Genomic DNA, 27,640 nt, shown 5'->3' on the forward strand with positions numbered 1-27,640 from the left:
AGGGATGGGGCAGCCACAGCTTCCCTGGGCCACCTGTGCCTCACCACCCTCACAGAATAGGATTTCTTCCTGATACCCAACCTAAACCTACTCTCTTTCAGTTTGAAGCCATTGTCCTACGTCCTATCACTGCATGTCCTTGCTGGCAGGTGTTGTTTTAATTATATCAACATTCACTTAACTTTGGTATGATCACTTAGCAGATTTCTTTGGGCTGTGCAGGACCACAGGGAAGTGCAGCAGTCTTTCTGGCTGCTCTCCCTTGAATGGCACTCCTTGAATTGGTGGCTCCAGGTGGCTGAAGGGCTGAAGTGAAGCTCTTGGTCGGCTCTGGGGCTGAGACAGCCCCAATTCCAGCCCTCTGGGTCACCACCAAGCGATCTGGCTGAGACGCAGAGTGTTGATAGGGTCTGAAGAAGCTGTTCCCTGCCTGTACCAAAGCAGACTGCCTGGAGGGCCAAGGATGTTGAATGATCAGGAAGATGAGGGAGTTGGGGTTGGGCCACAGAGACACCCACCCTAAAGAGCACTTCAGGGTGTTCCAATATGGCTAAACCCCTGAGCTGGAGAGGAAGTACGTTCCAGCGGTATGTGAAGAGCACAGAGCAGCTCTGCCTATGCATGCTGATGGCATCATTGTCACCTTCATGAAGATATTTCCTGCCTGAGGTGGGATTTCAGCCCCAAGCAGCTTCTAGTCCCTGAGGTTCCCCCACTCTCCCATCAAGCATGAGGTCAGCAGGAACCTGACTTTCTAAAATCATTCATTATGCTTGCAAGTTTGTGTACCTGGCACAGCTGTACTGTGCTCATTGTGCCAAACACTAATGTAAGGAAAGTTCCCATCTGCAGAGGTAGAAAATACGGGTCAGCTTAATTTTAAATTGATCTATTTTTCTGGTTAGCATATTCTGTGTCACACGTAGCCAATATCCATGATAAAATACTGAATGGGGCTATAGTCTAAAGTGTGTGTTTTATGGCTAATATAAATATAGTTACTATTGGAAACTCTTTGCAGAATTTTTAAAACTGATGATGGTTACTGATAGTTTTAGTATTGTCTAACACTACAGAAACTAGATGTATTACAGACCAAGAATTACTTGGAGGCTGTTTTCAGCAAATCTTTTGGAATTGCAAATGCAGTACATTAGAGAGAATTATTGTCTACTCCCATATCATATGCAAATGGAATAAAGAAGTACAGCTGGGTGCCTATCCTCCAGCCAGCACTGCTGTCTCATCTTTGGTTTATACAACTTCGTCTTTCAGGGCAAAACATATTTTCCCAAAACTAAGGAATGAAGCAGTTTTAAAAGCTTTTTTTTTTTTTTTTTTTTTTACTGAGAAATCATGTAACAAGACGTCTTCAAACAAACAAATAAAAAAGAAAGAAAAATATCTTGTGATGGTGTTTTTGTCTGCGTGAAGAGAATTGCAGTAGTGACGTTGACAAGATGACTTGAAGCAAAGAGCACTAAGAGTTTGTGTTGCACTCCTGTGAAAGCTTTCAATCACAGAGCAATAGGCATCAGATTTCTCCTCTGAAACAACAGGCAAACCTATGTCGAGGGAATTTGGGACAGCCAGGGTGGGATTCAGAGCTGTGTGTGAAGGGGCATTCACATCGAGCCAACGGGAGAAGTTGGTGGAGGCTTTCCCGAGGGGGCACACCGAGCCAGGAGCAGGAGCACCTGCAGGGTGTGACAGTCTGAACCTGGAGCAGGAGCACTGCTGAGTGGAACAGCCTCTGCTGCTGCTGTCTCTGCCGCGTCAGGATGAACCGTGACAGGACAGAAAGAGGAGGGGGATGAGGATGCAGATAGAGTGATTGCTGTGCAGGATCCAAAGGGAAGAAAGGGCACGGGCTTAATGACTGAGGGTACAGAAGTGGCGATGAGTAATGGCAGACAGAGATGCTTTTTCTTCCCTTAAATAGGTGGGGAGGCTGCAGGGGTCTCAGGCAAGGTCTGTCCTCCATCATCCTGCAAACTCTTCAGGCAGTATGAAATGCTGTCCTCCAGGAAGCTGCAGCTGCTGTTGCTTTCTCCTCACGCCTGCTCTCCCTGACGCTCGTCATGGATCGTGTTCCCCAGACAGATGCACTCCTCTGCTGGCGGTAGATCACAGCCCCCTGAGCCCCTCAGGCGATGCTTTGCCTGGGGCTGCAGGGACTCCTCACTCCTCTCTGTCGTTCTCCTGAGCCGTTTGCAGGGAATGCGCTGTGCTAATTTTGATAAGCCCAAGAAGGGGAGTAAACCCAAATCTGATAGCAGCCAACAGGAAATAAGCTTTCTTCTTCCCCCCACTCCTCATTCTAGCAAATCCTTTCCAGCATTTTTATCCTGATGTCACTTTCTGGAATGGGTTTTGCTAGATGAGATGGGAGAAGGGTGATGGAAAGGCAGGACTCCAGCCAGCCTTTTAGGTACCCTGAATACAGGTAAGAATGCGCCAGCTCTCTTTCTTTCCTGCGCACAAGCTGGGTCAGGATTTCTCTTGCTGCCATAGGAGGTCACGGTGAAAGCTGTGCAACTTCAGCTTCTCTTCTTACGTATTTCTGCCCAGCTGTCAAGAGTTTGGGACTTTTTCTTCAGATGATTCAGTCTGATAAGGAGTTTTGTTTCCCTGCCTTTTGTTGAGAGTTTGAAGCTTTGTTATCTGGCCAGTACAAAGATCTGTTTATAGCATTCTCTAGAGAACCAGATGCAGATGGAAAGGCCCTTCTTTGCTGGAGAGAAAATCAGTAGGAGTCAACATTGCCGTGAATTTTATCTCATCTATCTGAAAAAGCCCCGATGGTTAAAAACCTCAGCATAAGAGGAAAGTAGATACCTGTTTTTATACTGAATTACTGATGCTGCAGAGTTTAAAGGAGTATCCAAGATAACACAAATAACCATGGCAGCTGTGGTTCTAACCCAGTGCATCTTACCTGTGAGGGCACAAGGCATGCACAGTAACTTTCCATTGAGGCTGCACTGCAAACTTCCTGCTCTGCAAAATGCCCGCTGAGGTTGGGCAAGTTTTTACTGTACGTAGGGAACACAAGACACCTGGAATTAACAAAAAGGCTGCTCCTTCCATGAATGAAGTGTGAAGGGGTGGCTGAAAAGAATGGCGACACCATCTGACTGTCAGGAATGTGACAGGAGTTGGGCTCCAAGTACTGCCCTGGCAGAAATACTGTGGAAAGCCACAAGTTGCCACCCATGCCCCGGTGCTCACCTGCGTCACACGGAACATCCTGCACCTGCCTCACTGAGATCTTGAAAAGCAGAAATTCTCAGAAATGCAGTGACACAGCACCTTAGCCATTACCCTTCCTGGCAGACAACAGCAGCTGCGGGTCATAAATGTTTAGACAGACAGGCAGCTTTGTGCTTTCCCCTGCTGTGGAAAAAGCTCTTTGCCAACACTGCTGTGGTTCCTGCTACACATGTGGGGTGTGGACCCCAGAGCTGAGCCCATCCTGCCACTCTGTTGTCCCTGCACACTGAGGTTGCTACCTGGCAGGACTAGGTGAGGTGATGCATTTAAATGTAGGAACAGACAAACAGCAGAGAGGCCAAAAACAGGTTCGCAGGGCACAGGAAAGTTGTAGGACCAGAGAAGAAGCAGGGGAAACTGAGCTGCAAAGTCAGGATCTGCACTGAGCAGGAAAGGACTTGTATTTTCACTGGATCTCATGGCCCCAGGTGTACACAGTGCAAAAAGCATCTGGATAAGTGGTGTTAAAGACATCAAGACACTTTTTCTTGCTTCAGAGAGCAGCAGCAAGACTGTGCTGACAGGTCATTCAGATGTTTCTGAGAAATTTATGTCTTAATTTCCCAGTAATAAGGGCCAAACCTCTTTATACATATATATGGGGCCACATAATGGGCCTTTTGTTTTGCTTTCACACGTCCACTGTCTAATAAATAAACTACAGACATTTTTAGGATCCACAGTGATGCTTCAGAGAAGTTTATGCAGGGTCTTTTAGTAGAAAGGACATTTTATGCCCACATACATGCCTCCCAGGGGCTGCACTTGTAGGAAAAATGCCAACAATGTCTTGCATTTGAAGGGAAGACTTCCCTTTGTGTGTGGGAACTATATAAAGGCCATTCAGGGCCACTCCTAGGAATAAATGTGCTTAGTACTGAAATGTATTACCCAGTTGTTTGTGCTCAGTCTCCCGGATCACTTCTCAACCTCCCACCTACCCATTTCCAGCTGTCCCTCACTCCTCTCTGAATTTATAGCACTATAATAGAATAAAATATTGTACAAAACACCAGGTATGCATGCATTTGTTAAGCTGATGGTTTCTGGGGAGTGTCAGGTCTTGTCCAAAAGATTACTTAGACGGTAGCAACAGCTTGTCTTTCCTGGATGTATTTCTAGGAGCAGCTGTTCTTCTATTGTCTTTCTCAGGTAGCTAGTCCATCCATTCTCTCGTGATGAAGGGGCACATTGTCCTTAATACAGGTCTCTGTGTATTTACCACTGCTAAGACTAGAAGAGGCTTTTCTGGTCATTTATCTGGCTTCTGGTATAAGGCAGATTGATTGCAGCATGCCAACAAGCCAACACCTTTTGCAGCAGTAGTAATGCCACTGAATTTACTAGAATAAGAATGCTGAAAGTTAGGTCCTAATTCTAGGAACATTATAGGTGATGGAAAACATCAGCAAGACTGAAGTGCACCACCTGCAAGAATAACTGATGGGATGCTGCCATCCGCTCTAGCCTCAGTCGTTGCTGTGAACCACAGATTGTCAGACTGCTCGGTCTGAGGGGCTCATGTTCCTTCAGACCAGAAATAAAGGGTGGTTTTTGTGAGGTTTGGCTGTTGACACATGCTTACAGGTGGAAAAGAAGAAAATGAGTCTGAGAGAGAACACCTGGGGCTAAAGATTTAACGGCATGAAGCTGTGTTGGGGTGGGGGTTTAGGTTAGATAACAGGAAAAGGCCCTTCTCCCAGGGGTTTCTGGGGAGTTGGAATGGGCTTACTGGGGAAATGGTCACAGCTCCAAGTCTGTTTGAGCTGAAGGATTGTTTGGGCAATGCTGTCAGGTACATGGTGTGGTTCTTGGGGCTGTTCTATGCAAGGATGGGAGTTGAACTTGCTGATCTTTGTGTATCCCTTCCACCTCAGGATATTCTATGTGGGATTATGGATATCACAGGGGAATTTTGTCTCTTCAAATAATCAGCTGAGGACTATTCTGCATGACTCATGGTTTGAAAGCTTTTGCTTACCTTTCTTTAGAGAAGAATAAAAAGGTTAGTGCAGATAACTGTTTCAGTATGCTACTGATAGTGTGTGTCTGTGTTTGTGTCACTATTTCTGGAATATTTCCATTGTGTACAGGCAGCTCAGTGCTCTCAGTTGACCCTGAGGCACTGAGTCAGCATCCCTGCCAAGCCCTCGGTTAAAGCTCTATTTTCAGTTATTGTTCTTCATATTTGCACCACTTCATTCAAGCTGGAGTTCTTCCTTTCTTGACAAAAGTAAGGTGGAAGTGAGGAGGAGGCAAAATGTGTCCTTCATCAGCCAAATAGCTGAAACTTGATGTAGGACCCAGCAGTTCCCTGGCATTTCATAGGGCAGGGGGAACTCCACTTGCCAGGGCTGACTGTGCTTCTTCATGCTCCAGCCACTGCCCACAATTTCTCCTGCTTTGTAAAAAGCTACAGTAAAGGGGAATGTGCCATCAGGAAGCCCTCAGCTGCTATCCAGGGCAACCCAGATGGAGCCCAGCTGTTAGTCTTCCTGGCCAGGGTATAAACCCAGAAGAGCTTAGAAGAGTAAAGTTACCCTTCCCCAAAGCTTCCACTCCACATATTACCCATCTGACATTCCAATCAAAATCACATTTGCTCTTCTCTTCACACACTGTGTCTCATCGAGGGCCTGTCTTTGTGAGAAATTTAGAGGTGTGAAGGTCTTGGGTGATGTTTAGTGCACGATGTCTGACTCACATGCAAATACCACTTACTATAACCTAAGTTTCATACCAGAGAAGATGACACAAACTATCAGATGGGCTACAAATCTAGTTTTCAGTGAAGAGCATGCTAAGTGTATTTGTAGTCTTTCTTTTCCAGTAGATCAAATAGCAATTTTTTTTTTTTTTTTTTTTGTTTAATAAGCCTCAGCCATGAATGTTTATTGGTTCATCACCAAGGTGAGAACTTAGAGCTGGGAGCAGCTGCATATTGTCTCTTGAGATGTTGCCTTCAGATGTGGGGGGGCTCTGTCAGCTTTACAAAGAAGTGTGGGTATGATACTTACATTCCCTGTGAGGAAACTGTGTACTGTCTTACAAAGAGCAGAAGTGTAAAGGAAAGAGCAAGCCACAAAAGCAAGCGTGTATGAGCACAGCGCTTTGTGGCTTCCACAGTGGAAACAATGCCACAGAGAGATAGCAAAGATGTGCAAAGACACAGCCCACTGTCGTGGCTGTGCTCAGTCCTCTGCTCCTGTGTGTCAGAAGATGGGGATGTGTAGCAATGCAATGGGCTAAACAGGGCTCAAGCATCCTTAGCTTGATACTAAGGACAGGTGTACCTGAAGGCAGGCCCAGCACCACCGTGCTGGGAGACATCTGCTTTTTTATCAGTGCCCTGGTTTTCTAGCTGGCTTTGTTTAATCCAGTGGTGTTACTTCCTGTGTGAGGAGAGAGCAGAAGAGTGTGAGAGCAGTGTTGTTAACAGGCCTGGCAGAGTTCCCTTTGTCCTGCCCAGCACAGCTTGGGTTGGTGTCTGGGCTGTGACCACACACAGCTCCAGCCACAGATCTCTCTGTGCCAGTCCCTCTGCCCTGGAGGGCATCTCTGGCTGGTGCAGGGGCTGCCAGTGCTCTCTGCTGTAGTGGTTTTCAGGATGTTTATCTCATGCCACATCTCTGAAGGTACATGCTGGCTTCCAGAGCTCTGCTGTGGGAGAGATGCTTTGAGACAGAGCTTTCCAGAGATACCTTCAGACCCCTTCTCCTTAATGCCTTCTCTTGGGGATCTCCTTGAAGGGAAAACAGAGACATCAGTGCAGCAACTTAGAGTGCTTCCTTCCAAGTAACATCCAAAAAATTCCTTCCTTCTTCTAAAATGGGAATCAAAGCCCAGTCAGGACTGCAGCATGACGTTGTCTTGCTCCTCAAGAGAGGAAGGGTAAAGCTGGCAGAATATTGACATTTCCCCACTCCTCATCTGTCAGGAAGATTGAGCTTAGACTCATGGGCTGCTTTGCCTTTATCCAGCTGGGTCTGATGCTGCAGGAGGTTTCTGATGCTGGTTAGAAAAGGGGCTGCTTTTGGGACGGACCATGCATGTGCCAGGATCTCATCAGGAATCCTTGCTGCAGGTGAGTGATGTGGCCCTTTGCAGGTTTGGCTGTGCTTTTGGCTTTTGTTACACTAAATCTCTAAGCAAGTAGATTCTGGGCACGTGCACCAAGGACTCAGGAATACCAAGGCCTGGTGTCACTTCTGTGATGTCCAGTGAACGTGGGACATCAGCCATTGAGCCCTCACCCCTTCCCTCAAGTGCTTCTTCACCGCTCACAGTAAGCTCATTTTTGGATAGACTTTTTATATCCTATAGGAATAGTTTCTTGCTCCTGCCTACCTGTTGCTCTAAAAGAAACCAGGATGTTTGGTGTGCTGGTCTGCTGGACTGTGGGGGCTTTTGGTCTGACCCATTTCAGCTGTGAGTTTAGAAGGCTGGGTGTGGCATGTGGGCATGCCTAACTGATTAACTGGAAGTAGTGGCCTTCATTATGTATACAGGGAATTCTTTTACACCTGGTTCTACCACTGTGGAGCTTTGCCTGTCTTCTCTCTCTCACCTTCACGTAGGCACATGTCTTTGCATTTGCATTTCACTTCTACCACGGACAATCCCCACCCCAGCGTGTTGGTGGTGTGAGTGTGCCAGCAAACAGACAACATGCGGGGTACCCTGGAAGCAGCTGGGGACTTTGAGGGTTGTTGCCCTGAAGAAGAAGGGAGACAAAGTTTAGCAGAGTGTGGGCAGTGGTTTCAGCATGCTGGGCCTCCCTCTGCTCTGCTTTATGGACCAAGCAAAAAACCACCAAAAAACGGAGGAGAAATCGGGGTTGCTGCATTTTGCCCAGGGTTCTTTAGGTACTCGGGCTGGAAGCCGATGTGTCCAAGAGTTCAACACAGCTCGGTTGGCTGAGGACATACCTGGGTGTGGCAGCCCTTGCCCTCTGCTTGTTTTTTGCCGCAGAGGGTGGAGGTCAGGCACAGAAATGTGATCTTGCTGCTGTTGCTTCCTCTCTCCTTTTGTGTGTGCATGCTTTGTAAGGAAACAAAAGCAGAAAGAAGGAAGAAACCTTGGTTTTCCTGCAAGGAGTGGTTTTTACCTCGTTAGTACCAGTTAAAAATTAAGCTGGAGAAGGGAGGTGTCTTACAAGACCTTCCTTTAATTTCAAGGAAGAGGAATGAACGAACAAGAAAGATTTACCTAATATTGTACATTTCTAGTGCCACAGGTTTTCTTCTGACCTCTTTCTTGGCCTACATCTGTGATGAAAAGCTGGAAGATTTCAGTGGCTACTGTAGCAGAGGAATTATGCTGGTGAGGATAAGATTCAAAATCCTCATCAGTCCATCTGTTTCATATTGGAATCAGGGATAAAGACTTTATTAGCTTCTCACATGTTTTTGGACCTAGCTACTGTGCCTCCTCACAGCTCCTTTCCTCACTGTCTTTCCCACACCAGCCAGCTCCAGGGCTGGTTTTTGGCTAGATCAAGGCAGTGCTCTCACCTCCTTCCATGCTCATCCTTCTCACAGCTTGCTCAAACTGCTGGCCCTGGCTGCAGGATGCCTTTGTGGCTCTGGCCAGCCCCTCATGCACCAGATGTTGATGCAAAGCTGATCCTGATGGTTTCCAAGAGAAGTGTGTCTCCTTCCTAAACATTGTCCAACAGCCGCCTGCTCCTCACTGGGGGTCCTGGGCTTGCTGTCCCCTTGCTGCTGCTGAGGCTGTGGGGGAGAATTAGGATTCCCATCATTGCCCCACCCAAAAACTGCATCCCTCCCACTAGGATGGTGGCTTGTGGATGCTGGAGCTGAGCTCTTTGGGTTTTTGAGGAGGACAAGGACCCCATCTGGCCCTCCAGCTGGGTGGACAAACCTCCAGGGCATTCCTGCATTTTAGTGCCCATTTTCTTTGTGTCTACATGTTGCCTCCATGCTAACAAAACACCCTGTTGAGACTTATTTCCGCCTGTGCTAGAAATGAGAAGTGCTGGAGGAGGGGAGGAGGGCACAAGGGCTGCGCCAGCATGTCCCATCGCTGCTCGCTCACAGCAGAAAATCCTTTCACCTGCCAGGAGCTATCATTAGACAAGGCAACACTGGATTTTTTTGACCCTGAAAATGAACTTTAGGAGGATTTTCCTAGTCAAGTGCTTGCTGCTTTTATTTCCCAGTGTAAAATGTGAGTTTTTCTTACCATTTTTTGCTCTTTTGGGCTGATGTTAAATTGCATTTTAAAGCATTTACAACTTGGTGGGCTGCTACTGATAAGAAACTTGTTCCACTTTTCCAATGAGTGAAGATATCTGGGTTATTGCTATTATTATTTGATTTAATTTTCAGCCAGGGGGAGGGCAGGACCTGAGTTTCCTATTCCAGTTATAATAATAAGCTGTAAAGAGTTTTGGTTTTAAGTTAATGAGCCTTAATTTGACACATGTATAATGAGAAATGTCAGCATGCAGTTTGCTTTCTGCCCTCGAGGTAGCTTGTACCACGTTAGAGATCCAGTTCACTGTGCATTATTGCATGTAATTTTCTTTTCTTATCAAAGATGTGCAAATCTTTTGAAAGTGCAATTTATATTCTTCCATAAATATTAACAGAGTGATATATTTCAGTGTCTTCAGTGGAGTTGAAGTCTAAGACGTGAAAACAGCAAGCAACTGCATATAACTTTTATATTTTGCATATTATTGTTCTCATAATTTTTTAAAATATTAATCTAAAAACTTAATTAAGGTGCTAACTCATAGATTAGAGAAGGTTTTAGGAGATGGAGACAATATAAGCCTGCATAATTTTTTTCCTCTGTTTCATTCCACTAAGATTGCATGTATGGCTGTTTGATGTTTTGCTTTTCCTTCAGAACAAAATTAATAGATAAATAAGGATTTTTTTTTTAATGTACATGATCCATAAAACATCTTCCCCAGCAGAAATGAGGATTATTCCCTTGATTGGAAAATTGTTTCAGAGGCTTCCTTCCTTCTCTAAAGTTACTATGGGAGCTTTTTCTTTTAACTCTTTCTTGTGACTGGGAGTGAGCTGTAGGCTCTCAGTTAAAACCTTTCTGCCCCTTGGAGCACATTTTAGTTGGCATTTTTAGCAGAAATGTTGTTTCATTAGCTAAACAGATTTTTAGTATCATATGTGTGGGATACTCAGCTTTCCACTAGAAAGACTACGGAGATCAAATCAACATTTAGGTGGTCCATAGAGATGCCATTGAATTATCCTTGAGAACTCAGACTACTTTTTTTCTTTACCTTCAGAGAGAAAATGTAAGTAGTGTCTGTCATGCCCAGAAATACTATTACTATCTCTAAATACTTGTTCATTACTGAGCAGAAACAAGTACCAGAATTCAAATATTTGGGTGTAATGTGTAGTGTCATCTGTGTGGGGCATAGCTGCTTCCAAGGCTGTTTAGTTGATAGCTTTATTTCAGGATATTTCATTAGATATGTCAAATACCTTGTAAGAAAGGCAGTGCTGAAAGAGCAACCTCTCTTTAGAGGTGGTGAATTGCCAGAAGCACTACAGCATTAATGTTCTTGTTGCAGAGGCAGGCTATTTTAGTTCTCTGATTATCTCTAATATTGTTAGTTTAATGAAATAGCCACTGGATTTCAGTTTCCTCTGTGGTGCCATTTATCATTATCCTAGATACAAGGAGTGAAGGACTGTAATAAAAATATGCATAAACACAGTTTTTCTCTCTGTGGGGAAAAAGTGCTTGAAATATACAAAATTAGAGCAGAACCAGCTCTGTGTGGTGATGGGAAGGGAAATCTCCTCCTGCTGATTGGCTTCACCCTGTAAATTGAGGAGGAATGAACACAAGAAAACGACAAACAAAATAAGCTGAGCGCGTGCATTTGGATAGCAGTGAGCTTATCCCACCTGACACTCGCACGCAGATTTCGACCTCCTCCTGCAGGCTGTCCACCTGCCACGGGGGTGGGGACAGTACCTCACTTGAAATGACCTCCCAGCAAAGTTTCCCAAGTCCTGGCTCACCAGAGATGGGGCCTGCAAAGACTGTGGCCGAAGCAGCCTGGAGGGGAGCGGGCAGAGCACCCGGGCACCGCTCCAGGAGCGCGTCATCCCCGCTGGGGGAAACATGATGGACGTTTGGTAGTAGCCTTGGCTTTTCTGAATATCCCCATGCTCAGGTGCTGTGCCCAGTCCTGATACCACCTTTGGGAAGCTCCTACTCTTAACTGTTCTAGAGAAGGGAATCGAAGGAAGAGAAAAGATTTTTTTTTTTTTTTTTTTTTGGCAATTGCTTTTCTTGTAATGTCTCCTGCGCCCCCTCAGTTTGCATGATGCTGGTCGCTGTTTCTCCCTGCCTTACTTGCCCCATCAGGATCCTGTGCTAGAAAAATCAAGTGGATATAGTCCAGTGGGGCAGGATGCCTGGGATGGGAGAGGAAGGGGCACTGCAGTGGGTCTGCCTTCAGTTCAGTGCCTTACACTCACTCACTGCTTGACATGGGTTACTATAATTATCCCCTGTGGTTGCTGAAATGATTCTGCTGTCCAGGGACATGACTATTTTTGCTGTCTGCAGTAATGTTTGCAGTGATGGGCACTCAGGGTACCAGCCTGTGCCGTGTGGAAAACACTGAAGTGATGTCCTTTTCAGGAAGGGCTAAGTTCATGGTTAAGTGAATGGGTGGCCATGAATCTTGGCATCCAGTGTCACTCCAAGTAAGTCAGCCAGAGTATAAATTCAGCTTTGAAAGCTAGACTGTTAGCTTTCTTGCCTCTCAGAATTAAATTGGATGCTGGCATTTATCTGATGAACAATCAAGAAGTGCTTTGGAGCAGGGGCAGAAGATGGCATCAGAAAAGCAGAGAGGCTTAGGCAGCTCAGGAAGGGGGAGGCATAGCAAATGACAGCCTTTTGGGTGGCTGCTGTGGCTGCTGAGCACAGCAGCAGGGGCTGCTGGAGACCACTAATGGGCTGGCTGTGCTTCCCTCAACAGGTTCCAGCACCAGCTTGATTTACAAGGCAGTGAATGAGACAGCTCTTCTCAGCATCACTGCTCCTGGGAGCATCTATGAGGCAACATGGTCGAAAGGTGGACAAAGGTTGGTTCAGATCAAAAATGACAGAACTAGGCACTATGTGAACAAGGAGCAGTGCAGGTGTGCGATGCTGCGAAATGGGACTCTGCAAATCCAGCGCCTGGAGAAAGCGGACAGCGGAAACTACACGGTGCTGGTTTATCAGCAGGATGGAAGATTGAAGGCAGAAGAAAATATAATGTTCTTTGTTCAGGGTGAGTTTTTGCTTTTCCCATACCATTCCCAGCACAGCTGAACAAGACCTGGTATTCTCTTCTCTCTCCTACAGCCTTTCCTACTCAGTGCCCTCCTTTCTGATTTGGAGTGGGAGGACTTCTGTAGGACATACCTTTTTCCTCCTGCCACTGACAGCAGCCTGCCTCTCGTCTCCCTTCTCTTGCTCCTATTGATGGCCTCAAATCCCTGGCTTCATTCTGGCTCCCCTGTTTGTCAGCCATCAGGTTTCTACCTGTAAGCTGACCTCTAAGCTATAGGACAGCATGGCTTTTTCCCCAAAAAGAGGATAGTTTTGTTCTGTCCTTCTTCAGCCAGCATGTACACCTTTGCCAACCTCTTTGAGTCTGTGGGCATCAGCTGAGATTACAGAAATGACACCTTATTGAGGCAGCAATGACAGCTGGAATGGTTTTAGCAGGGTTTCTGTGCAATGGGAGGCCCCGTGTCTAACGGGCTGCTGAGCAGTGAGGGTGTCTCACTGCTTTGGAAACTATTACTGTAACCAGATTCCGGAAGTCATCAGGGCCTGATGCTTCTTGCTCATGTTTTAAGCCACTGAAGTGTCATTGAGGTGTCCTTGTTTCAGGTCAAGGTTAATGTTCCAGCCCAGCTGTGCTGTATTATGTCCTCTGCTGTGCAGCAGAGAGGTTGCATTACCTCTGACACATGGTTTTGGAAGTCCTGTAGTAGTTGTCGGGTGCTAGAATAATTTGTCAGCCAGGTTACCCCTTGGTTACTGGGGCTGGACAAACAGCTGTTAAAAAAAAATATAGTCTCAATGATATCCTCACACAACTCCATCACCAGAGTCTGGACTGGTGTGTTTCCCACTGGGATGTTCCTCTGAATGATAGATTCCAGTTTGCAGAAGAGGAGTGGGCTTCACAAGGAGAGGGTGGCTGCAGATATCATGGTGTGAACCTTGACTGAGTGTGCTACGAGCAGCCCTTATTTGCTCTAGAATTTATAGTCTCTATAACTTACACTGCCTGAAATTAGAGGTGGCACTGACAGGTTTTTGTTTATCTGGTCTTAAAGGTAGAAATATTTTTTTCCATTTGCTGTCCCTGCCAGTTGCCCTTACTTGAGGAAAACCCTGCAGGCTTTTCTGTCTCTTTCAGTGCCACCAGTGATAGAGAAACTGGAACCAAAAGGGAGCTAGTTGTTTGCAGGGCATAAGAAGAGACAGAAATCAGTTCTGTCTGGCATAACCTCACTGAGAGCTGAAGTGTCTGTTTTGTGTTTTCCATTCTGGGTTGATGGGCTTCCATGCTGTGCTGTCATGCCAGCTGAGTGCTGTTGGTAGCACACAGAGCATCATAAGTAGCTTTCCGTAGTTTTTCCTGCTTTAGAGAAAATCTCTCCTGAAAGGCACAGGCAGAGCAGGGCCAACTTCACTTGCACTAAAACACAGGGTCCAGAGGTGGAGGGGGCTGTGGCTCTGAGTTCCTCCCATCCACCTGAAGACCGAGCTTCCTCCCCTCACCTGCCTGGTGTCCAGCTCTGCTTTACCAGGCCAACTATGTAGGCTACTGCACTGCATTTTCCTTATTATTGCCTTGTTACTTCTGTAGTAGAGGTCTAATTTGCTTTTCAGTCTTCTGTGGTCTCATTAGCTGGCGATTTGGGGTTAATTCTCTGTTCTGCTTAATAATGGAGGGTTTCAAAAGGAGAAACCATGTCACATGTGGGTGTTCCTTCCCTTCTTTTTCAGAGGCTGTCCCTCAGCCAATCCTCAAAGCTGAATGCAGGAATAAAAGTGTATCTGTCAAGTGTGAAGTGAAACAGAAGGCTAAGGATGAAGCCTTTCTAATAGAACTGACTCAACCCACTGGCAAAAAGATCCAAAAGAATGCAACAACGTTGGAATGGCACGGGCGGAATTCTGGGATGTTCAGATGTGTCGTTAAGAACCAAGTCAGTGAAAAAATGACCGAAAAAGTAATTAAGTGCCCAGGTAAGAAGTCTTTTTCATCAGAATGTGCTAGGGTGGAGCACACAGCCTGATGCAGTTGCACACATCTGTAGGACTGGTCCAGGCACCAGGAGCACAGAGATTCTGAGTACCCAGTACTGTGAGTCTGATCCCAATACAGTTATTGGGAGCTGATGCTGCTATGCTAGCCAGGATGCAAGTTGTGCTTTCTGCCTGGCATTCTCCAGCCTTGTCACATCTCCCTGCTCCCCATCCTGCTGCTGCCAGCCCCACTGCTATCCTTAAGGCATTTCTACTCTGATGGCAGGGCGGCCAAGCCAAGGGCAGCAAGATATGGGGGGGGATTTTGCTCCTCCCCTCCTCCTGTTGGAAATTCCTTTCTGTTCTTCTCCTCCCCATAATCATATCTATAAATGTGGTAGTTGCCTGCTACCCATGGATGTGGATGAGTGCTCTCACAAGGGGAAAAATAAGCTGCTTGGACTCTCCAGCTTGGCCTAGAAATCAGGGGATGAGTTATGGAGAACTTTGCTTTGGGGTGACGCGAGTCAGATAAGCATGGCTCAAATGTACCATGGTTTTCTTATTCAGATGAAGCCTCATCTTTCTAAACCACAGATGCAGCAAAGGACTGAATTAAAATTGCATTTTAAATGGGTAGAGTCATGCTGAAAATGATTCAGTAGACAAAAGAAGTCATCATATGCGTCATCCCCCCGCCCTCCCATGTAAAATCTTGGAAGTTAAGGCACAAATAAAGGACAGATCATACTGGTATGATGCTGGGTGTGGTGTTCAGGTCAAAGTTCAGAATTCCAGTGCAGTACTGAGGAAAAGTCCTTGAATTTGCCAGGCTTGGGTCATCCCACCCAACCAAGAGTGCTCTGCTTGAAGCATTCTCTTGCTCTAGATTCCTGCTGGAGCTGGTGGAGAGTGGGGAGGGGCTCACAAGAGCTGCATCAGTATTTCCAATTTTTACCTATTTTTGCCATGGTGAATTTAGGGAAAGTCCAAGTCTGAAGGACAGCCCATGGTGTGAGAAGGGAGGGAGCAAGCCTTAAGCCATAAAGGCTTTACTGAAGTGATCCCAGGTCTGCTGAGGCTGACTGAAGGGCAAAGAGCTGAGGGACAGGATGGCCTCTGTTCTCTGGTGCAGCTGTTGCTTCCTGAGGAATCCTCCTGATTTCAAAAATAGCCAGACAATGTGGTTTTTTGCTGCTGCTTGACCTGATGGATTGCACAGTTTCATTGGTGCTAGCATTGGGAAGGGGCGAGCAGGATGTGGCATGGACTTTGGAGCCAGGTATGAAAGTGTGCTGCTGGATTAGGTCTGTTTAAGACAGGGCAAACTATCCCAAACACCTTGTCTGGATGAGGAATTGCTGGCAGAAGCTGCCCATGCCAGGACACAAGCCAGGCAAGCCTGCACTGCTGCTATAGACAGACATTAGCCATTGTCTAAACTTCGATTTCACTTTTTCTCACCATTGAGAAAGGGTGAGTTGGGTGGGAGAGTTTGTTTTTTCTCACATCATTAACAGAGAAATACCAATGATCTTTAAGGTACAAATATAGCATTTCTTAGACACCAAAAACCCTCTAAAACTGTGCAGCACTACTCTTCCTACCCAAACTAAATACCTCTCAAACTTTTCTGCGTAGTGGCAGGACTCTGCCAGCTCCATATTAGATTAAAAATCTCTCATCTTGCAGTCAAACCTCCTTCTAACCTTGCTACCCTCCATGAACTCTTGGTCCTGCATTTGAGGCCAATCATCTTGAATTTTGACCTTTACAGGCAAGGTACATTTCAGGTGGGCTTCAGCTCAGACAACTTTTCATGGAAGTGAAGTGCCTTCACACATGGTATGTGAATCTGCCTGGGCTCCTCTTGCTCTCATCTGGGACAAACAGGAACAGAAAAAGTAAAATACACCTTGGTGTAACACTGGCAACTAGAACAGGTGGTAATTTAGATACAGAGAGGTGGCACACATGAGTGCTCTGGTTTCAGTTTTCTGCAGAACTTGAATCCATCAGGGAGCAATCAGAATTCTCCACAATGAGCAGCACCAGCTTTCTGCTGTGTACAGGGAAAAGGAAAAGGGTGGGGTGTGTACTGGCCTGCCTTTAGAGTCAATGGAAGAAAATACAGCATTCTAAGTAGATGTTGTGCAAGTTATTTCTTTCCATCTAACATTCTCTTTCATCCTCTTTACTAGGCAAGCTGGACTTTTATCTCATCTTAAGCATAGCAGGAGGTGCAGTCTTCTTTGTCATCCTTGTGATTTGTCTTATTTATTGTATTAGAAGGAAGAAAACAAAAAGGCATGAAGATTATGGTAAGTGTTTAAGGGGCTTTGTTTTGTTATCCAGCCACCTAAAATATTAGAGCTTCCCACTGACAGCAACCCTGTGGTCAGGAGCATGCTTTCTGCATTTACATGAGCAGTAACCTGGTTTTAGCATATGTTAAATCTGTGCAGATCAGCTGGAATTGCTAGTCTCACTTTCTGACACATGCTTTGAGCAAAGGACTTCTTGTTCTCAAGGCCTTTGGTTTGTTTGTGGGGAAAGAATTGCTTCTCTAAAGCTTGGCCAAGGCCACCAGCTATGAGCATCTGTTGGGCTAAAATACACTTAGGTATCCTGTCAGCAGATTTGTTTTCATTAAATTGGTAGAAAATCGTGATCCTTGATATCATTAGTATCATTTGGAAAGAGTGTAGATAGTGAGCAGGGGCAGGAATAGCTCAGCTTTTCTATGTGTTTCCTCAAGCATCTCATGGAACTTGCCCTCTCTACAAAACAAAATCCTTGGAGGGCTGGTGACACCGGAGGTCCAACTTGGGGCACATTTGAAGAGTTGAGGTTTTCAGTGTGCAGAGTTTTCATCTGTTGTCCAAAATTCACGCTTCTTTAAGGCTGCTGGAAACACTCTGCCAGAGTATTCTCTGAGCGTGGGCTCTGAGACTTGGCAGAGAGGCTGCCTGGAATTACACATGGCCTGGGCGTTGCTGCTGGTTTGGGTGGACAGAGGACACTGAGCTGCTGCTCAACAAAAATTGCCTGGCCTACCTGGAAGGGGAGGCTAAAGCAGGAGGGAGGTTGTTTAAAGGTTTGTTTCTGAGTCCTGCCCTCATACACCTTGTGAGCACAATGCTGGTGAGAGCACAGCCAGCTGAGTATTATTTTACATTATGCCTGTTCTCTTTTGAGTGGTACAGATCACTGCCTCAGCTGTGCAGTGACACCGTATTCTCAGTTCTTGGGCCTGGATTCAGCAGGAATTAAGAAAATGAGTCTGGGAAAAAAAAAGGAGAACTGATATTTTAGTGATTATTTTACGGTGACTAGCCTCTCTGAAACAGTTTTCTGTGTGTTTAAGGCCAACTCAGTGTCCCAAGAGGTAAATTCCTCAATCCCTAAGTTGAGATGAGTGATATTTCAGAAATGATGAGTCAGTGGTCAGAAGTCAGTTGGTATGAATTTATTTCTTCTCTGTGCATGAAAATTAATGCTGGCAAAAGGGATCTCTGGCTTCCAGATATCTGGAAATCCCAGCACAGATAATGGCAGGACAGAATGCTTTGAAGTTGCTTCCTGGGGTTAGATTTCACGTCCTCTTCAGTAGCCTTCAAAAGGGGACAGAGCAGCTCAGGATGGGGGTGTCCATCAATGTCTACTGGGGCCTCCCTGACAAAGCTGGTTCCCCCAACAGACAGGGCAGAGCTGCCCCAAATGCCCTTGATCTCAGCAAGGCAGCCAAAACCTTTCCTGTTGGTATGGGATGTGCAGGCAGAGGTGATTTTTGTTGTTCACAGGACAGCAGGAGCACCTGAGAGCGGCAGGTTAAAAACCGGTATTTGGCTTTTCCTTGCTCGGGCCAAGGACATTTCTCTGGCCTTTTGACTTCTTCCTGGTGCGTGTCTGACTGTGGGGTCCCTCTGTTGTTGCAGAGGAGGAGCGAGTGATGCAGACTCTGCCCATGGACCGCGAGAAGGGGATGCGGGAGCTGCCTCAGACTCCGTCCACGCCCACCCCGAGGCAGCTGCGAGTGCAGCAGCGGCCGCTGCCGCAGCCCCACGGGCCGCAGCAAGCGCTGCCCCCGCAGCCCCGGCCGCAGCCCCGGCCACGGCCCCGCACGCAGCCACGGACTCCGAACCTCCCGAGAGAGAGGCCTTGAGCAGACATCCTGGCAGGAGGGATTGTTGGTCTCTCTGCTCCACCGTTCACTGGGAAAAGAAAGTTTCTGACAGCCAGGAGCCCCTCCTGCCCAGCCCTGCGTAACGCTCAGCTATGAAACAGCAGCTTTCGTTGCAGAAAATTAGAGAGAGCATCAAATGGAGACGAAGAGACCCAGTGGAGGAGATTCAAGGTGATGGGCATTCATCCCTGTGGCCATTTTTCTTCGGGTGTCTTCATGTTAGGATATGGAGCATTGAGCCTTGAAACCTGTGTCTTTCTGTGGTTCACTTGTTTTTACCGCACCTTGTTGTCTTCGTGCTTTTTGGATGGTTTACACCAAGAGGAAGCTAAAGCTCAACTGAGACAAAATGGACTTCTGGATCTTACAGGGTTTTATCTCCTGCTACACATTAGGACAGCTCTCTGGCTTCAGCACCAAATACATGGCCTCCTGGACCAAAAAGTTGTTGTATGTAATTAAATATTTGTCTGAAGTTGAAAGGATTTGTGTTGTATAATGCAGAGAAGAAAATATTGAAAGGATGTGTGAGAGCCTTGAAGCACCTGTGTGGGAAAAACACAAATGGGAAAGGAATAAACGTCTTCCTTTTCCCACTGTGTTTAGAAAAGAAACTGTGGGATTAAATTGCAGCAAGGGAGAGTTAGGTCAGGTTTGTTTTTTTGGTTTTTTTTTAATCAAACACTGAGATTTCTGGGAGAGTTTCTTCAGCACTGGGGTTTCAAAGGGTGGATGAGACAACATTCTATGAAGCCTCTTTATCCTGCCAAGGGCTAGGGGAGTGTGCTACATGGCCTCTCCAAGGGCTGTTTCAGCTCAGTTTTCTATGACTTTTTAGCAAAGAAAATAAACCTTTATTCTCAGCATAAGTCTGTTTGGCTATCCAGACAAATTTTTTTTTTTTGCATAGAAGAGGTCTGGTATCCTTTGGCTTGTGAAACAAGCATTGTAAACTGCCAACCAGTAGGATTACTGGTGGCACTGTCTGAATTTTCATGGCTCTCCATCTCAGGGCCCCCTGCTGAGGGTGAGGGACCGCATCTCTTGATTTTGCTGGTAACACCTCATGTATAACCAGGGGATGGTAGAGAGCTGCTGAGAGATCTGCATCCCCAAGGGAGAAGTTGGACTGCAATACATGCACCTGCATCACCTTCCCATGTGCTGGACACTGCTTGCTCCTCTGGGCCTTGGGGATGTCCATAACTGCCTCTACAGGACAGCTGAGGAGCTGAGAGCACAGGCCTGTTTCAGAGCAGGGTCTGAATGGGTACAGTGGCCCAGCTGGGAGAAAAGGCAGAGCAGGTGAAGGAGGAGAGAGCTGCAAGAGCCACGGAGCATGAGACACCCAGCCAGCTGGCTGATGTGTCACGCAGAAGAACACCTAATACCTCTTTTAGGCTGGCCTATCCCAAATGTGCCAGGGGAGATAAAACAGCTGTGCCTTGTTTCTCCTGAGAAATCTGACTATTTTTATCTTCTGGTATAAGGGCAAGGAGGCAACTTGTCAGGAAAAGGAAGTCACTGCCTCCTCCAGAGCTCAGTCACTTCACTTGAACTCCAACAGCGGGAACAGCCCTGGGAGTGCCACTTGCTCTTGCCTTAGCTTTCTGCAGCTGATTTCAGGCTTTCGCTATTTAAAGTTGCATTTGGTAAATGTTCCATGATTTATTTTGTAACATACCATATGCTATATCCCTGTACTGAATGAATAAAGAGAAGATTGGGTGCAGATGATCTTAGTTCACAGCTGTGCTGGTACTTCAGTATCTCACTTTGATACAAAGGAGGCAACAAAAACATTTTGGTCCCTGAGCCACAGAAGCAGGGATGCAGGAGGTGTCACACCATCCCTGGGAGGTGCAGGAGTGCCAGGAGCTGGTGGGCTCAGGCTGGTGTGGGTGAACACAGCTGCTGTGCCTGCCTGTGGTGGCAGCATGCTCTGCCTGTCCTGTGCTGCCAGAGCTTTCCTGGGTACAGGTGTGGGGGTCCTTCCATGGGAGAGAGGGAGAGAAGGTTTATCCCTATTGGGTGGATTTACACCAAAACACAGTCCTTGGTAGGTGGGCAAGAAAATACTACTAGGTAAGAGTATGGAAAGTTCACCAGAGCAATACTTTATTTTTGGTTTACTCCTTGTTTTTTTGACAGTCACCGTTGTTTCTGTGATGTCTCATTGTACAAGTATTGTCCGTTGCAGCACATGAGGAACAAACATGAGACATCACAAAAACAGTGGTGACTATCAATGCTCCATGACACGTTCAGAAAAAATGCTGACTTATCAAAAAGGCACCAAGTAGAGCTCTCTTTTTCTGAACGTGTCACGGAGCATTCAAATCTCAGGCTTTTATGCTGTAGTGGACATTTCAGTTCTGGAAAACAAGCTGACATTGGGACCTAAGACATAACAGGATGTGCTTGGCTCTGGTGGTTCTGGCTGTAACCTTTCTTGGTTCTTCTTTTGTACCACTGAGTCATGAGATGAAGTGGTTTTAACTATTCTTCTTAAGGTGGATGAGACGAGATGATCGATGTGCTGGGCTTGTCCTTGTCTATCTGCTGCCTCATCACCCCGTGTTTGGAGAGCTGCAGTTTCTGCTGCCTGGGTATTGGCAGGGATCAGTTTTGCTTGGTGGTGTGCTCCAGAGCTGCCGCTGAAGGAGTGGCAGGGAGGTGCAGCCCTGTGATCAAAGCAGGTCTGTGGTTGTGCTGTGGTCCTGTAGCACCTACCACATGGGCAGACTGAGCAGGCACCCAAAAGAGCAATGGTTGTTTCTGTAGAAGATACAAAGCTTCTCTCCCACCATTAATCCATGGGAAAACAGCAGCACTGGCTGCCCAAACTTGGCCTTTCTAGTAAAGTAGCCAGAACCTGCTTCTATCTCTGTTGGCTATTAACCTGTCCAGAGGGAGGTTCTTAGACTTCTGGCACAGGCAGTGCTGGAGACAGCTAGATAATTTAATTCCTAAACTAAAACTCTTGAGTCTGTAAAAGGTCAAGTAGGAAACCAATGCTTGTACAAGTCTTTCTTGAGATGTCTGCCAGAAGGAAACTATGGGGAAAAGACACTGATTTTGTCCTTATTCTGCAACAGATAATCAGGTGCTGATGTGGAGGTAACACCCAGGTGGGACTGTGTTGTCCATCAGCTCCCTCTTCATTCTGACAGATAGGTACGATCTCAGTTGTCCTGAAGCCTTGTAAAGGCTGGGTAAATGCTGGGTTTGTGTTTCAAACTGCAGCCCCCATGGGCAGAGCTCAGCGAGCTGGGCAAGGTGCTCCACCAACATTGCTTGCAGGTGCCAGCCATGCAGCGAGCAGCTTGGCATGGCTGGCACCTCCTGATCCTCAAAGTGGCTGAGGGTCACCCTGAGGGACAGAGGATCTTATTCATGTGCTGTAGCTGATAGTGTAAGAGGTCTGGGTTCAGACTTTTGGAGAAGATCTGTTTGCAGTAGCTATTAAGCTCATGAAGTACCCCTGCTGTGTAGTCCTATCTCAGGCTGTGGGAAGAAAGACAAGCATTCACTGAAGGAGAGCACAGTAAGAGGCCCTGTGCCAATGAACTGGCCTCCTGGTCTCCTCTGCTAGCCTCATCTTAGAGGAGAAGTGCCAAACCCAACCTTCTCCTCACTCTTTTCCCCTGGCAAAATGCTCCTTCCCTCCCTGCAGATGGGAGTTTACCAGAGGACCTTTTCCCATTCTTCCAGCCTGGCTGCTGCCTTGAGCCATGGATCAGCAGAAGTGTGGGAGCCCTTCCCTCCCTCAGAGGTGCAGCTTCAGCCTTTACCCCTTCAGAGAGGTGCCACAGCAGCTGCTTGAGGGCCTCTGGTGCTCACCCCACACTGAAATTCCCCTCTGCTCTCTTCCAGCCTCCTCACCAGAACTGCTCTTCCTCTGTGAGGGGGAGCTGCTTTCCCCCCCAAGAACAGCAGGGACACAGGTGAAGGAGTTTTCCCAAAGCATGACATGGCTGCTGCTCCCCTGGACCTTCTGGTGGAGCCAGGAAGGTGTGGAAGAGAGCTGTGGGCAGAAAAGAGCAGGTACATGAGGAGCTACCTCACGTAAGCTACTATCCAGGGCTTCCAGGCTGGGATGTAGGGGCAGAGGAGGAAGGCAGAGATCAGCTGAGCTGGCCCAGCGAACAAGCCAGGCTCTGTGCGTGTGGCACACAGGGCAGGTGGAGAGGATGGGCGGGCACAGAAATGGCTGCTTGAGAAGATGAGCTGGACGACCAGGAAGCGGGATTTGAGTCATAGGACTTTGTCACGCTCACAGTCCTGGGATGTAGCTTCTCCTTCTGTGCAGAGCTCCCATCTGAAGTGCAGTTTACCTCTTGGGCAGGGGCATGAGTTGCCTGCCTTGCTGGGTCTCCTGCTTCTCCCTCCTTTTTCCATCAGAGGACCAGCTGCCTTGTTCTCACCTCCTGTGACACTTCCCACCATTACTGTCTATTCTAGCTTTCCTTTCCAACAAAGCGCCCACTCTGGACGGTTTATTCTTCCTCTTTGAATGACAACTCAGGACTCCACCTATGCACATGTCAGCCAAGGGAGGAGAGTGGACTTCCAAAGTGTCCTTGTGGCTTCAGAGCATGGTTCCTCATCATCATGCCTACGCTGAGAAGCCGCTCTCTGGGTTGCTTTGCTGTTGGCTGCCTTTGCCAGTGCTGTCAGGAAAGATTCCTGGCTCTGGAAGGAACCTCTTTGCTGCCTTCTGCCATGGAAAGTGCACAGCCTGCGCCTACTCCCCTTTTTGAGTCTCACTGAGCATGCGGTGAGCCCCGAGTGCTCACGGTGCTGTCAGGCCCTGCTAAGGCGGTGTTTGATTCTGCCCACCTGCCTGTCACCAGCGCTGGCCTCAGTGAGGTGCCAGTGCCTCGCCTGCCTTTGGTTTGGGTGCTATTGTTCGACAGTTTATGCCTCGGGTGCATCTGAAGCCTAGTCTTGAGATAACAGGAAGAGATAATGCCACACCAGAGATGCTCATTCGTTGCATTTCCCACACGCTTTCTCTGCCTACATAAAAACAGCAGGCAAGGGTTTCGGGCTGCTGCCTGGCCTCCCACACGAATACCTGCTTTCATTCCCAGCCCTTTTGTGTGGCATGGTGCAGAGGCAGAGGGCTGCGAGGAGCGGCGTGCTTGGTGCTGTCACTGCCGACCACTGAGGGGAGCAGCTCTGAAACAACACTGCCTGCAGGCATCCCCAAACCGCATTTCTGTGTTTGCCACTCCCTGGCTCACCAGCAGGGAAACGGGGACAGGCAGCAAGGCTGGTGCGTTTGGACAACCAGCCCTTGGAGAGCCGCAGGATTAAAGTGCTTGGGAGCGCTGCTCTCAGCAGCCGGAGTCAGGCAAACCCCTCTTCCTCTGTTAAAGCCAAAGCGAGATTTCCTGTGAATAACGGCAACGAAATAAAGGCACGCTTGTTTGCCAACAAGTTCCTATGGAAGGGTGCCCTGGTCTCCAGCTTTTCTTTCATAGAACATGCACGCACATCACATGCTTCCATGACGGGCTCTTCGCAAAGCCTGCGTCAGTCCCTTCCCCATCTGGCTGGGTGCCCCAGAGCCCCCTGTGCTTGGTTGCAGGTTTTCTGGAGGATCCTGCAGTTCCTAGAAAGGAGCTCTGTGCCAGGGCACTGGGGGCTTGCCCTGCTCTGCCTCTGCTCTGCTCTTACTCCTGACTCATCTGACAATGACATTGTGTCCTGTCTGTCCCTTGTGACTTGCCCTGCCCTGAGCAATAGGCACATGGCGAACCAGGGAGAGCAAGGGCAGTGTGCAGGCTTGGGATGCTCCTGTGATGCTCCTATTCGTATTCCTGCTGGGAATGGGATTTCTCCTCTTGCATGAGAAGGGAGTACTTGTAGCTATCAGTTTATGCTGGCACTGCTGTTTCCTTCCATCCCTGCTTTCCTGGAGGTTTTACAGCTGTTAAAGGCACCACCTGAGGGAGCTGTGTCTCCAAGAATGGCTGTACAACAGCAGGCTGTACAAACAGCAAGGGCGACTGCAAGGCCCGTGTGCTGCAGACACACCGGTCACTGTAGTGACCCGTTCTAGCTGGCTTCAGTGATTTCAGTAGCCAGGGCCACTGCAGTAAATGGCAGAATGAGGATGTGGTTCCTATTGCTGGTAGGAAGTGCCGGTATCTCAAACCCAAAATTCAACCAGCAAAACCTCCAACGCTCTTCTGCTGAGCTTACAATTTCTGTAGACTCTATTTTTCTTTTAGCCATTTATAAATGACAAAGCTTAAGACAAGACAAGCTCAGCCTAAAGCTAGCAACTGCAAAAGAGGAACCAAGTAACATGGAGATTCTTGAAACCACTGTCAGGAAGGAAACTTGTCTGCACAGCAAGAGACTTGTAGGAGCCTTTAGGCCCTGTAGTGGAAATTAAATACCAAGTGTTGAAGGAGTTGAACAGAATCCAAAGTTTTCCAAAGGAAGGTGTGTTTAATAAGTAAGAAGGGGTGGAAATAAATGGTCTCCCCACCCTCTTTCTTTCAGGCATCTTCTCTTGCCTAGAAATACAGGCCACAGGTGGGCTGCTGTATCTGATGCCGCTGAGAACAACAAATATGTCCCTGACTGCTGCTCTCAAACAACACTCTCTTATCAGGTTCATTCTTGTCCTTCTCACTCCTATTCCTTGGCACATGTACAGTTTGGCTGGGGTATGTTCTAGGGAGAAGAGGCTGGACATGTCTGAATATCAAATGTTACCTGCAGTAGGCCTCTCTGATGATGCTGGGAACATCACATCAGGATTTCCCTTAAATTGGAAAACCTCCAAAGAGCATCTCTGAAGATCCACAGGTGGCAGGGTTAGAGGGGATGTCAACAACGTGAGGAGAGGCATTTCAAGATGGCAGCTGTAGAAGAAGTAGCTGTGAACCTCCCTCGTCTCAAAGCATCTGTGCTAGGGAAGAGCATCTGTGAGAGAGCACCTTAGGCAAATGCAGGCCTGATGTCTTATCTAGAGATGAAAAAGTGCACCACGACCGGCGGGCACCGAAGCAGCTGTCTCAACTGACTCAACACATGTGCACACATGTTAAGCAGCGGGAACTGCTGGTCCTCTCCCTCTCCTGGAGTTTTGAAGGACACGTGCTTCTGAAGGCCTCATAGAAAATAGTACAGAAGAAAGGTTTACAGGCCTAGACTGACCAGAAGGGAAGCAAAAGCTCTGCTTCTCCAAGGTGTAAAAGGAAAGTGCTGCATCCTTTTGGAAAAAAACTGCTGCAGGAAGCTGGGATGAAAGAAATTATGCAGGTGATACTTCTCTGTGGGACAGGCGAGGCTTAGCCCAGCTCTGCAGACTGCACTGCACTGACCCTCTGTGGGCTGAGTCTCAGGATGGGCACAGCTGCCTGGGCCTGGACTCTTGGCCCGTCTCCCACGTGGGACCCGGCTGCTCTGCTCCTGCTCCCAGCTCCCAGTGTCATGTGGCTGCATGAAGAGCAAGCGGATGGTGTCATGAGGCAGTCGTGTCTTGGAAGCAGAAACTTGTCTGCAGATGGTGTGGTGGCACCCAGCCAGGAACCCAGGCCATGGATCTCTGCCATAGGTCTCTTGGCTGAACACCTACCTGCTGCCACTTTAGGGTCAGCCTTTTGGTCCGGTACAGCCCAGAGTGGGCCAGGATGGATACCTTACCTAAAACGTACCACTGAGACATTCCCTGGGGGAAATTGTGTGCATGAACCATGGGAATTCCGTGCTCTGCCCGTTTAACACCCAGAGCTCTGCCTGTTTAACACCCTGCGTGTTCAGGACTACAGTCTCTACCTTGGGTGGTGAACAGCATGGCTGGAGGAGGGGACACAAGGCTGGACTCATGCTCAAGGGGCAGCTGGACCACTGCTGCTCAGGGAGCTGCTCAGACTCACTGGAGGAGAAGGGGAATTTGTGGGCTGGCCATACAACGAAGACAACAGTTTAGGGATGCAGCACTTGTTAGCCAGTGCACAGCTCTAGGCAGGGAGGGCAGTTTACAGCTCAGAACTACCTAGCAGCTCCAGAGCAATGCCCTGTCCTGCAGGACTCGGTCCAGGTGCTTCATTTAGCCAGGCTCTTGGCTGTCTCCAGGGTCAAGAAGGGGAGGCTGCAGGTGCCCTGCCTGCAGCAGCCTGCTTGGTGCTGGTGTGAGCGTGGGGTGCACAAGAACATGTTGGTGCTGTCATCTAGTGGGACCACATGAGCACAGCTCAGCCACGGCTCCATGCCCTTCCTCCCATGCCTTTTACTCCTCCCTTGCACTAATTTACATCCTGACTATTAGGCCTGTATTTTGCATCCATAAAGCTTTTCCTTGAAATAGGCAGTGTGAAAGCTGTTGTTGTTACAGGCTTCATACACAGTTTATGTCAGGCTTGTTTATCACAGGCCAGGCTTAACGGGAGCTCATCCAAGCTCTTGAACTCTGATGGCCCTCACATACTTTCCCCCAGTAGAGTGTATTTTGTGCCTTAAGAAGAGATCAGCCCAATGCACAAACAGAATAATGGTTAACTGCCCATCTAATTTAGATCTTGTTTTGCACCCAAAGAGATACAAGTGGTCAAGACTAGAGACTTCTCCTAAGCTCTTGACTTCTGTTATTTGTATTTGAGACACAAATCACTATTTTTCTGCTTGTGATCTCCACTACAATCAGTTTCAGGTTTTGGTTCCTCTTGCAGCTGCTCAGACATGTTCTAACCACTTCCATAACACATGGCAAACCTCCCTGTCTGCTGTCTCCAAATTTCCCAGAGGGTGAGTTGTGAAAACTTGTTTTCCGGAAGACAAAAACCAGTGTCAGAGAATCAGCATTTGGGATGTGTTCAAGGCTGAGTGGCAGCAGAAGGGCAGAGGTAGAATTAAGGCCATGCAGCTCATCTTAGGTCTTTC

The 27,640-nt window shown here is 47.6% G+C and overlaps 1 protein-coding gene across 1 annotated transcript; it reads left to right on the forward strand.

The window, feature by feature from the left end:
• Window positions 1-9,252: 9,252 nt before the first annotated feature.
• Window positions 9,253-20,478, forward strand: CD2 (CD2 molecule). The gene is made up of 5 exons (XM_032096421.1): window positions 9,253-9,462; window positions 12,275-12,571; window positions 14,308-14,550; window positions 16,752-16,871; window positions 18,489-20,478. The coding sequence occupies exons 1-5, from the start codon at window positions 9,402-9,404 to the stop codon at window positions 18,713-18,715; spliced, it is 948 nt and encodes a 315-aa protein (XP_031952312.1). The 5' UTR covers window positions 9,253-9,401; the 3' UTR covers window positions 18,716-20,478.
• Window positions 20,479-27,640: the final 7,162 nt, after the last annotated feature.

This window comes from Corvus moneduloides, chromosome 2 (assembly GCF_009650955.1).
Source record: "Corvus moneduloides isolate bCorMon1 chromosome 2, bCorMon1.pri, whole genome shotgun sequence".
In the NCBI taxonomy this organism is placed as follows: Eukaryota; Metazoa; Chordata; class Aves; order Passeriformes; family Corvidae; genus Corvus; species Corvus moneduloides.